Here is a 13079-nt window from a genome sequence, read left to right as displayed (position 1 = left end):
AAATTAAAAAAAAAAAAAGAACAAAATTCAGAGTGAATGGGGGCTGAGGCTTAAAATGGCCGAAGTATACATATTAAACTTAATGGTCTGGCTCTGACATCAGCTTAGGCTACAGAGAAGTTTTTTGGGGGCTTAGTTCCTAATCCTTTACTGCACTTCCAATAATTAAGTACTCCACTTAAGTCTCCTCTGGACAAATGAGGTAAACTAATAGCAAATTTGCTTTTTATTCTTATCCCCCGTTATGTAATTTTTATTTTGCCAGTTTTGGGGCCAGATCTTCTTTCTTGCATCTTAACAGATCTGTGATGAATTATTGTGTCCTACTTTCTTTTCACTAGGATGTTCCCCTATGTAGTGTGTGTATGTGTGTGTGTGTGTGTGTGTGTGTGTGTGTGTGTGTGTGTGTGTGTGTTATGGTCAAGATTACATGTCTTATCACCTAAGAAATATATCACAGAAATAATTTGCAACCACACCTTGTTCTAATTTCAGGTTTTTTACCTTGACCTTTACAACGAAGGATATCTGAGCAACCTCCCCTTACATCTGCTTTTTCTTAAATATGTATTGCATTTTCCCTATACTAGTACTCATTTATCTTCTTGTAGCTTAATACCTATGCTAAGAATTAATGAGATTTAGATGTTGACCACAAAAGGAGAAGACCCAGGTTTTCTTTCTAATAAACATTAATTGGCTATATTGGATACATATACATACCTGGTAGAAATACTTTGAGAATAAAGTTTTATGAAGAAAATTGACTTCAATGTATTTGAAAGTTACCTTTGATAGATCCCTGAAGTTTCCTGGAAGAGTCAAGTCCAATTCTTCTGATTCATAGTTTGTTAATACCCATGGAAACACGGGATATTGGTTCAGGTCATTATATGTCCGTCCTAGTAATGAAAAAGAGAAATGAAAATCTGTATATGCACTAAGTGCTTATGAAATTGTTCTTGTTCTTATATAAGGAAACTATTGGATTTCAGAAAAGAATAACTCATTTATTGAACTTTGTTGTGGTTTAATCAAAAGCACTCTAATAACAATGTATTTCAAGTGAACTCACTCAATAATAATTAAGACACGAGTAACTAGAACTACTTTCTAGAATATAGGCTTGTGGTAGAGACTGAGAGCCGTTTATTGTAATTTGTTTCTCTTTTTGGTCTGGACCACATTTCTCAGCCTTCCTTACAAGCAGCTATAGGCATGGTACTCCGTTCTAATTGACAGAACCTGAGCAGAAGTTGTATGTCCCACTCCCGGTCCTGACCCACTGCAACCTGCCACCTGGGGACCTCCCTTCTCCATCGCTTTTCTGCGGATTCTGATGAAGACATTACCGGCACCTGAAAAGCAGAGCTTTGTTGGTGAAGACCCCCGAAAGTGATCACGGATGAGGGATCCTGCCGATCTGTACATCTTCAGATTATGTGATGGTATTCTACTACAGTGATTATATATCTAGAAGTTACATCGCCAGTGTAAAGAATATTATATGAGCTTATACCAAGAATTACAAAAACAAGAATAACTTGAGAATGTACATGTTAACAAGTCATCTGAAGCCAGTATGAAGAAGTTCAGAGGCAGATGTCTCGCGTATTGTCTTTTCACTCTTTGAGGTTGGTTCACACATTTTCTTTTTGTGTTATGTTGTTTCACTTCAGTGGAGAGCTGCAGCACCTTAGGTTGGGTTTGCTGTTTATTTTCTGATAGAATGACTTAAGAGGCTCAGGTAGGTTATGGAAGCACAGTGGGAAGGTAGAAAGTTTAGGAAGCACACGGCACTGGCTCACCCCCATAAACTGGTACTGGAATAGCATAGGATGAAATTAAGAGCATCACTCTTAAAGAAACGGGGCCAAAGGAAACTTTTGTTGCAAAAGTTTTTTGTTTTTTGCTTGTTTTTGTTTTGTTTTTTTGCAAAAATATGTTATAATCTGATCGTGGGTAACTTTCTAAATTCCCATTTGAATTCATACAAAAGGGCGATTTCCCCAGTATTTAATGATACGGATTTCATCTAGAATGAATGCTTTGGTGCCCACATCACACAGAGCCTAAGAGTAACATAGATATGCATACATTATCTCATCTGGCATCAAGAATTGTCATTAAATGATACCTACTTTTTGTAGCAATTGGTTAATGTGGTTGTATAATAGGAAAAAAACCAACCCTGATCCAAGGGAGAACTAAATCTACTACTACAAGCATCAGATCAAATTCATTCATTCATTTCATAAACATTGTAGCAGGTGAATATTTTATCTGTTAATGATACATCAACCTTTTATCCACATTTTATAACAAAGTAATATATTGCTTTAAATGTGTAAATTGGGGCGCCCGGGTGGCTCAGTGGGTTAAAGCCTCTGACTTCGCCTGGGGTCATGATCCCAGGGTCCTGGGATCGAGCCCCGCATCGGGCTCTCTGCTTGGCAGTGAGCCTGCTTCCTCCTCCTCCTCCCCTCTCTCTGCCTGCCTCTCTGCCTACTTGTAATCTCTATCTGTCAAATAAATAAATAAAATCTTTAAAAAAAAAATGTGTAAATTGATGGAGGTAACAGATAGAAAGCAAGACGTTCCTTCTACTTTGCACTTCCTGGACTGAGGTGAGAGGCAGGTTAGGGTCCCCTTTGTTCCCCCAGTACAGGGCTCATGCGGACACGACACAGGGGTTGCTGCTAATACGCATCACTGTTTACTTGTCTGCTTCTGCATCACTCTGTGAACACGTGAATGTAGAGTCTAGGGTTTTGTTTCATTTTTAATCCCAAACATACCATCTGCCAATAAATGTTTGTTGAAGGAATGGATACAGAGGTGATAAAAATGGGACAAGATGAACCAAACTTTAGGTGAACAAATAGCCAAGTGAAAAAAAGGAAAATTGCAGGCTGGTGTCTTTGGTGGATGAAGGCTATGTAGGGCGAGAGCAGTATATATGAGAAAGAGTGACACTGTGAACCTGCATGATAAGCTAGAAGGAGACTCTGCAGCTAGACAGCTCAGCCAACGAATGCACCTGTTTTATAAGTCCATTATGAAGATTCAGACTGATAAGAAAAAACACAAGTTCGGAATCTTTATTAAGGTCTCATGCATGAGAATGTTCTGGTAAAGCAGTATCACTGTAGAGTACAAAGTATAAAATTCTAAAATTTGGAATGTATTACTGATAGCTACATTGTAATATGTCAGCCTAGGATGCTTGATGACTCTCGGCATTTTTTTTTTCTATATATGTATGGATACAGAGAGTCCAGATTGGCTAGGCAGAGCTATTTCTGGGATTTAAACTGGGCCCATGGCATTTTTAGGGCCCTGTCATTTTCTGGGTTACCATTCTATTTAAAAATCTGTAGGTTTCGGGGCGCCTGGGTGGCTCAGTGGGTTAAAGCCTCTGCCTTCGGCTCAGGTCATGATCCCAGGGTCCTGGGATCAAGCCCCACATCGGGCTCTCTGCTCAGCAGGGAGGCTGCTTCCCTTCCTCTCTGCCTGCCTCTCTTCCTACTTGTGATCTCTGTCTGTCAAATAAATAAATAAAATCTTAAAAAAAAAATTCTGTAGGTTTCAATGAAAAATAGGTCTTCCAGTAGATAAGTGTATTTTTATAGAATAATGTTGTTATTATTTCTGTAACATATATTTATATTACTTATAGGAATAAAATAGCTGAAAATGAGATACCATAATTGTTTTTAAATTTTCTGATAAGGTTTAATTCCATACAGACTAAGGAAAAAAAACTATCAAAATAAAATAAATAAAAAGCCCATTTATATTGACTTAGTACTTAAATGTATCATATAAATACAAACAGCATAAAAATAGAGACCATATTTGAAGACACGAGCTTCTTAAAAAAAGTGACTTTCTAATATAGGAAACGATATAATGGTATTTCTTCAAAACAGGCAAAGAAAGAAACCATCATCTTTAAAACACACACACAAAATTGATTGATGACATCAGTTACAGCTTATGGCAATTGCTCCGTCCTACATTTTTTGCAATTCACTTTTACTAATATATGGAAGTTTCCTTCAAAATAAATTCTAACAAAAATTTAGCAATATTTAAATTACTAAAGTTGATAGCACCATTTAAATTCTAATAAACAGAAGAAATTTTATAAATCAGTGTGCTTACATATAGCCAAACTTCTTTAAATAAAAATTTTCACATAAAACCTTTACTCTATGGATCGTCGATATAAATTTTTTATTTAAAATAAAAATGCACAATGTATTTAAAAATCACATGGATGAAAACGAATAAATGGTACTTCAGATTTTTAATTCAGGATTTAGCATTGTTTCTTAATTATTTTACTGAACATCTCTGTGAAATGAACAAAAAAATGACTGTTTACTAAATTAGGAAAAGAAGTGAAGTATTTCCAAAGTAATACCTGTTACTTGGAGGTACCTATTTATCAACTGTTCTGTTCTGTTTTTTGTTCTTTATGTTTTATGGTTTTTGTTTTTTTTTTTAAGGATAATTTGAAGTTTAGTAAATAACCTTGTGCTGTAATTGGTAGGGTTCTATCCTTTTCCAGCAGTGGTAAGTGACGATTTTTTTTTCTTTAACCTAACTATGCTTATAAGGTTTTATCTTAGAAGATGAATATTAAATATTGCAAGCCTATGACACTAATCTACTCAAACAATAAAAGTGAAGCACAGTAAATGAGATCTCAGAAACATTGGATCTGTTTCTTCATTTAAAAAAAAAACTTTTTAATTAAACCATCCAATTTAATGTTTTTATATGGCACTTTAGTTTTGAAGGTAAAGTGATCTAGAGACAGCTGACAAAGAAATTATAACTGCAATTCCTTGGTGAAAATGTTAATGACAGCAAAATATTGTTTAATTAGATGATTGCAGCATCTGGATTAACACTCTTTAAGAGCGATGTTCCTGTGCTTGTCTGCTTCTTCACACTTTACAGACATTTTGTCATCTCTAGGTCATTAGGAAAGAATTTTTAATGATTTTTCTAGAAGCAAGCAGTTCAAGTTACATCTAATTAGATGACAATAATAAGCCCAACACATGCAGTAGCTAAATATATACATAATTAACCAGGGAGGGCTTGTACATCACAGAGTAAAAAAGTGGAAAATGCTAAACAGGAGAAAAAGGTTGGGGTTGGGGAAGTTGTGCTGAATTCATTAGCTGATCATATGAAACACAACTCGAAAACCTTAATTCGCAGACCTAACGGAATCATTTACACAAAGCTATGTTAGCAATCACTCTGCTATTTTCATAAATGCAAGAATGCCAGATTTTAACGTCTTGTTCATGGCAGTATCTAATAAGGTATAAAATGAGGCATAGGTTGTATTTTTCAGCACACAATGAACAGAAACTGGGTCAATGCCAGGAATTAGAGATTGAAGCCACATTTTTATTTGAACTCTAAGCATCATTAAACTTCTTCTATGGGTAAAAGAAGAAGAAGAAGAAGAAGAAGAAGAAGAAGAAGAAGAAGAAGAAGAAAAAGAAGAAGAAGAAGAAGAAAGAAAAGAAAAAAAATTATTCTACATAAATCTTCTAAAACTTAAGTTCTTTGAAAATAAAAAAAGGCATGGGTTTCAAGAATAGTTACATAGATTATTCCAGAGTCCTGAGCTAGACTTTCATGCAGTTTTAAAAATCATGTATTCCAAGAATATTTAATGAAATTGAAAAAGAAGAATCTGAACCTATAAGTGTAGCAAGTTCCCAATGAGATAGGACACATAGGAAAAGGAGAAAAACCACCAACACTGTTAAATGGGATGTATACACTGCTAGGCTTATGAGTAAGTTAATCTTTTAATTACTCTATCCCATATTTCCAATTTTCTTTTTTTTTTTTTTTTTAAGATTTTATTTATTTATTTGACAGACACAAGTAGGCAGAGAGGCAGACAGAGAAAGAGAGGAGGAAGCAGGCTCCTTGCTGAACAGAGAGCCCGATGCGGGGCTCGATCCTAGGACCCTGGGATCATGACCTGAGCCGAAGGCAGAGGCTTTAACCCACTGAGCCACTCAGGCGTCCCCCCCATATTTCCAATTTTCTATAGTGAGTATTTATTAAATTTGTAAGTAGGCCATGGAAATCAAAGGCCATGAAAATATGTATGGGCTTTTAGGTGTCTTTTAGAAACAGTATGCTTTCTGAATTTTTGATAAACTTCTTTTACTATGTAAAGTAGTTTTACAAATCTCACCTATATAAAATAAAATGTTTGTTTATTTATATGTAATTATGTACATATACATATATCACATGAGGGTCTAAGAAAATCCAATAATGTATCAATACTAAGACACTGCTGTTATATGCTTTATACAGAGTCTCATTTTTTTTTAAGTTTTATTCATTTATTTATTTATTTGAGAGAAAGAGAGAGAGACAGTGAGAGAGAGCATGAGCGAGGAGAAGGTCAGAGGGAGAAGCAGACTCCCCGCGGAGCTGGGAGCCCGATGCGGGACTCGATCCCAGGACTCCAGGATCATGACCTGAGCTGAAGGCAGTCGCCCAACCAACTGGGTGCCACCCAGGCACCCCAGAGTCTCATTTTTAAAAGCATCTAGAAAGAAGAATAGCAAAATTGGCCAAGTACGATGATGGACCTCAAAACAATGGAGAGCAAGAAATGGGGCATAAATGTACTTTGTATTTCATGTTAAAATAATATTTTGGAGAAAAAGGAAGTCTGAAAGTGTAAGGAACCAAATTTTTTTTTTTTTTACAGAAAATGTAGATTTACTAAGTGACATTAGCCTGTATTTTTAAAAATGTGAAGCCAAGAAAGATTGTTTCCTCTTTCCAGATTCCCATTCTGTAACCCTTCTCTTTAATCCAGGAAATGTAAAGAATCTCTCATCTAGCAATTCTAGTAAATTCACATAATAGATCACACAATCAAGCACAACACTTGCAAAGCCTAAATATTAAATCAGTTCAATTTGAGGGGTATTTACTTGGCAAAACTTTTTCTTTTTTCTCTGTAGCGTTATCGTAATCTCATTAGAAAGATGAAAAACAGACATAAGGGGCGCCTGGGTGGCTCAGTTGTTAGGCATCTGCCTTTGGCTAAGGTCATGATCCCAGGGTCCTGGAATGGAGCTTTGCATCGGGTTTCCTGCTCAGCAGGAGCCTTCTACCTCTCCCACTCCCCCTGCTTGTGTTCTTTCTCTCACTGTCTCCCTCTCTGTGTCAAATAAATAAAATCTTAAAAAAAAAAAAGAAAGAAAGAAATACAGATATAAAATGCTAAGGCCACATCACCATAAATGTAATACAGACATGTGATACATACAGTGCCATAGAAGGTGTGAGTGCTATAGAAGATTAATACGATTATCTTTAGGTATGTCTTCTAAAGAATATAGATAAAGTGCAGTGGTCCTCAAAGTAGGGACCCTAGACCAGTGGCATCAGCATCACCTGGGGATTTGTCAGAAATTCAAATTCTTGAGCCCTACCCTCAACCTACTGAGTCAGAACCTGTGGGCATGGGGCCCAACGATCTGTGCTGCAGCAAACCCTCCAGGTGATTCTGGGAACCACGAGTATCCTGGATGCCGGGTTGGTGACCATGTTGCAGTCTTGTGGCTGGTGATACTCAGCTAAGCTCTTTTTTTTTTTTTTTTTTTAAAGATTTTATTTATTTGACAGAGATCACAAGTAGCAGAGAGGCAGGCAGAGAGAGAGGGGGAAGCAGGCTCCCTGCTGAGCAGAGAGCCTGATGTGGGGCTTGATCCCAGGACCCTGAGATCATGACCTGAGCTGAAGGCAGAGGTTTTAACCCACTGAGCCACCCAGGTGCCCCACTCAGCTAAGTTCTTCCCCAGGAGTTGCCATCGTCAGAAGAAAGCCCCCTCACCAGGGTCTGTCTCCTTCCCAGGAGGCTGCATCCAGTGACAGCAGTGTGGAGGAGGTAATGGAAGGCCTGGCCCCCTTGCTTCAAGGCAAGATGACGCTGAAGAGATATTCTAGCTCCTGGGTCCCTGTGGGACCTGCTGAGGCCTTTGCTGTACAATCCTGGGGTTCAATTTCTCTTTAGTGAAGCTTCTCTATAAAACCATCACCTAAACCCTCAGTGCTGGTGCGCAATATAATATAATATAATATGGCACTCCTACTTAAAATTTCAGAACGATGGCCAGGGAAGAACTGGCAGGCATATATCCACAGAGGGTTCCTTAGGATATTGACATTCGTAACTCTTTCCAACTGTCCTTCTATTTCTGTATCAGGATTCACGTTGCCTGGATCATCATTAATGTAGACAAAATCCTTGAAGAGCTAATTCAAAGCCCAGCTTTTCTACACGGCTCCCCCTTGAGTAGACTCGCTCAGCCCATCTCCCAATTCTGTAAACTTTTAGGACTGTTAATGGCACATAACAGCATGCCCTCTTGAACATTCCAAATGTCTTTATATGCAAATATTGTTCTGATAATCAGGCCTTAAATGGCTAGGGCAATGGTGCTCAAACTGCATATGCATCAAAACCATCTAGAAGGCTTGCTGAAGCGCGCAGAGAGCTGGGCCCCACTCCCGGGGTTTCTGAGTCAGTAGGGTTGAGGAGGAGGCTGAGGACAAGTGACGCTGAGACTGCTGGTCAGGGGGCCACACTTGTCAACCACTGAACTAGAACACCGCACTGTTTGTATAATGACACTGTATACGGAGTCACGCACTTCTCTTTCCCTCTCTCTCCCATTCTCTTTTTGCCATACCTGCTGCACTACCCTAACCCAGCTCTTCGCCCCACGTCTTCTTTTCTCTTGGAATGCCCTCTGTTGACTTTCCACTGAATTCTTTCTCATACTACATTTTCCAATTTAAGCGTTGTCTATGAGGAGCTTTTCCTGATCTCTTAGTTATAAGTAACGCCGTCTAGAACTGTGACTCCAAATGGCTTTGTAGATTCTCCCATTCTAATAATGATCACTTCTCCTGGGATTGCTGGTGTGCACGGGTGTTTTGCTGACTACACTGCTCTCTCCAAAGGCAGGAACCGTACTTTAGTTTTCCCTGCAGTGTCAGCACCAGAGTGTGTGTTCAGTAACTATTTACTAAAAGAATGGAATAAATTGACTTCGTATCTGGAGACCTGTCAAACTCTCCTATCAACAGCTCTCCCCAACTTTAGGCTATCTCATTTCTGGCTCAGGCCATACACAGTTACTGGCTTAATTTTCCTAAAACTCCACACTGCATCCCCTTCTACTCCAAAATCACACTGACTCCTAAGATTCTAAGATCAGGCTCTTTACAATCAGGCTCTTCCCGATAGCTCCAATATTATCTCTTCTTATTCTCTGTTCCAGCCAAGATATGATTCTCATGTCCACTGAACACATCACATATCCGACTGGCAGAAATTTGTAAAGCTCTGCTCTTTTTTTCCCTGCCTAGACAAACACATATTTAAAATTCCTCCACTCTACTTAGCTCTCACAGCATTCATTATTTACAGTTCTTATTCAGCACTTAATATCAGCTCTTAAAATGCTCTCTTATTTATGTATATTTCATTTACCCATCCAGTTGTAAGTGCTCTGCGTTCCTAGTCCCAATTTTATACTTCTTTTTAATCCACTGTCTACAACAGACAGACTTTAATGTTTAGTTATAATCACTGTAAAGGAGAAGCTTATTAAAGTCTTTTAAAAAAAAGCCAGTGGCCTCTACATTCTTTGTGTCATCAAATAAAACAGACCCCAATGATTCAAAAGAGTGTAGAATGGCACTTAAATACCCCTTATGACGTGCATGCTCTAGCTCCGAGACGCAAAGACTGTCTCAACCAGAAAAACAAAATGAAACAACAACAGTGTCTGTCTTGCCCAGGTGTAGCTTTCAGAAAGGATCACAATGTTATACCTCTCTCCACACTGCAATCTTTCCCAGCTTGATGGAGAAGCTCCCAGAAAGCAACAGGCCTGCGGCAGACAGTGGCCGTAGGTGGTACTGTACCACACTGTAAAGTACATCGGAAATCAGTAAAATGTAGTGGGGAAGGACAGAAACCAGAAGAGTCCTTTAATACAATGAACTGAACCACATTCCAACCAGAAAGACGGCGAGAATCCCACCTTGGACAAGCAGAACAGCTTAATATGAATGCCGGCTCCACTGGAAACTGAGCCATGAGTGAGTCTGACCCTCATCTTCCAGTTTTACATACGACAGCTCCAAGCAGCTAGCACAGCCAAGGAAAAAACCATATGACCATCTATGACACATGGTAGACAATGAGCATTGCTATATTTCTTGAGGATAACACAAAAGCCTAACATATCGAATATGGAAAAATACTGCAGAAGACTGGAAAGAGAACATTATCCTAAAAATCAGGTAAAGAGCCATGTAGCTGAAAGTAATATACTGCACTAACAGGAAGAAAATTTAAATAGGGTTTGAAATCCTTCATAATATGCAAAATATATGGACTCCAAAAAGTAAGAGTTTAATAAGAATATGGATCCTGTGTAGTAAATCATATTGACAGAGGTAGGCAATGAATGAGGACTCAATTGAGTTAAAGTTGAGAATTCAATGTTGATTCGTTTTTGAGTTCAAAAAGAAGAGAAATATACTTTAGAGGGTTTAAAAAATTTAAACCTGTCTCTAGGAGAATTAATGACAAGATGTCTACATTCTAAATCACTAACAAACTGGGCAAAAATGTATAAGGCTAAAGAAAAACAAAATATAAAAACAAGGAAAAATTTTAAAAACAATAATATAAAATGAGGTGATAGAAGACCAAACATACCACTTATTATGACAGAGGTGAACATATTAAATATGGTTATGGAAAGACTGAAGTCCAAGATGGGGTCAAAACTTGACATTCCACCTGTGCTCTAGGACAAAGTTGGCACATCTGAGAGTCTGTCTTTCTTCTCTTTGGCGCTGAAGCTTCTTTCTGCTACATTATGCTCTTAGCTGAATATGCTAATGAAGTTTTTTACATTTCAGATATTTAAGTTCACTCTATCCATGTAAGAAATGCTAATTAAACAGTATAACCCATTTCCTGTGTCTTTGAGGGAGTAAATAGGTTTCTTTAAGATATAAACATCATGTACACTGATATATATATATATATACACACGTATATATGCGAAATATGTGATGGGAATATCATAAAGATACGTGTGTGTATATATATGTGTGTGCATAAAATAAATACTAAATAAACGCTAATAAATACTAAAATTAAAATTTATGCAATAATCCTTTGGTTGTACCTCTAGTATCCTATTAGCAAAGGTATTAACATTACAATGTTTTAAGTGATTAAAGTGCAAAACCATCTCCAACAACTCTTTTATCCCTTTTTGTTCACAAATTGCGTTCTCCTGCCTATCTAATACACATCTGTATCTCCCATATTTAATATGCATATCCCTAAAGCATCCATATTTACACATATATGATCGATTTAAAGAGTGCTATTACACACTTATCCTTTTAAGCAATTATTCAGAGAACATGGCTCTAAATTCATGCTTCTGAGCCTTTATTCATAATAGAACAATAACCAAAGGGAAGCATGTCTATTTATGTAGTTACTTCAATTCATCTGATTCCAAAAAGTTTTTGTAGAACCTGATTTATAGAAGTAAACTTCTTGTAAATCAACAAGAAGGGCTTCTGGAGCTTAATTTAGGAAAAAAGAAAGAGGTACTTAAATCTCATAAACATGTTTAACCACTGACAGCCTGTGATTTAGCAGAAAAACAAAGCCACTGCCTTCTTCTAATTTATAAGCATGGTACTGCTGAGGTTGATGGCAGTTACTCATCATTTAGAAATCCAATCTGATTTTATATTTTTATTTGAAGATTTTAAGAAAAAAAGATCTTGTAACCCAATCATGCCATAATCCAGGTGACATCTGTACTAGGCAGAATCCTGTTGTTATTATCCCGTCTAGCTGCTATTGCTGAGAATGACAAAGTAGGGAAATTACATTTTCCCATTATTATTTCCAGACACTTTCTGGCAATGGTTTGTTGACTCTAATAAACCTTCAGACAAAGCTGTCAGCAAAGGAAATGGCAAAAGGAGAGCAAGGAAAAGCCTCTTCAACAACAAATGCATCTAAAGCCTCAGTACCAGCCTGTGAAGTTTCTGATAACATTTAACATGAGTGCTTCAGTATTTATTGTAATGCCGTATTTGAATTCCAAGGAAAAAAATGTATTCCATCAAGTCATATTACCGATGATTTTGATGAACACAAACATATTATGAAATGAAAGAATGAGATGTCTTACCTGCTATAGTATTAAGGAACATCAAATATTCGAAGTTGGAAATTTCCCTTCTTTGCCAGCGCTGAGTCATGTTGGAAGATTTATAAAGCTGTCGAGGAGTGGCCAGTGATATCCTCCTAGCAATTAAGCAAACCATAACAAACATAGTCTCTTTTAAGTAATGACTTTTAAAAATCAATATTAACCAACACATTGGTTTAATATCAATCCATTTAAAGTAATTTATGGTTTATCCTTAGGGAAATTTAAAATACATCTTAATTGCAGATATTAGCAATCTTCAAAAATTCTACTATAGAAAAGATACATTTAGAGACTCAGGATAAACCACTATGAAAACACCTATTTGTATAATATGGTTGCAAATGGGTATTTTATAAGTCAACAAGAATGAAAAGGTAAAACTACACTCAAGATAATTAAGCAGGTTTTCAACAGTAAGCAAATCTTTTCCATGCTAATAAGCTAAGTAGGTATAGGTAGTCAGGTACCATCTTGCAAGCATTTGACTGAAACTTCATATAATCATGGCGGCCACTTCTACCCCTTACCACCGCCCCCACCACACACAGAGTGTGCATCTATGTACAGCCTTTACCCACACCATACATAGCCCTCTCATGATATAAACTACAAGCTGGGAACTTTGAAAACATATGAATTCAGAAGGAGGGACACGGGAATAGCTTAAGGGAATAAAATCAGGACAGTTTGTGTAAATGATGAATGTTTTAAGTTTCACTGTGTTTATCTAAGAAATGA

General features: G+C 37.3%; 1 protein-coding gene across 5 annotated transcripts in view; it reads right to left on the bottom strand.

Annotated features, from left to right (window-relative positions):
* Positions 1-13079, bottom strand: part of LOC111158523 (neurobeachin) — a 672328-nt gene that overhangs the window by 98051 nt on the left and 561198 nt on the right. For all 5 annotated transcript variants that reach the window (XM_022520602.1, XM_022520603.1, XM_022520605.1 and 2 more), the window contains 2 exons: positions 12318-12433; positions 790-902 (listed from right to left, as the gene is read on the bottom strand). In XM_022520602.1, coding sequence (XP_022376310.1) covers positions 790-902; positions 12318-12433 — 229 coding nt within the window. The remainder of the gene's footprint in view (positions 1-789; positions 903-12317; positions 12434-13079) is intronic.

This window comes from Enhydra lutris, unplaced genomic scaffold, assembly GCF_002288905.1.
Source record: "Enhydra lutris kenyoni isolate GAN:26980312 unplaced genomic scaffold, ASM228890v2 scaffoldscaffold60, whole genome shotgun sequence".
Lineage (NCBI taxonomy): Eukaryota > Metazoa > Chordata > Mammalia > Carnivora > Mustelidae > Enhydra > Enhydra lutris.
Note: the sequence above shows the minus strand (reverse complement) of the source record. Positions and strands in the feature narration are given on the sequence as shown.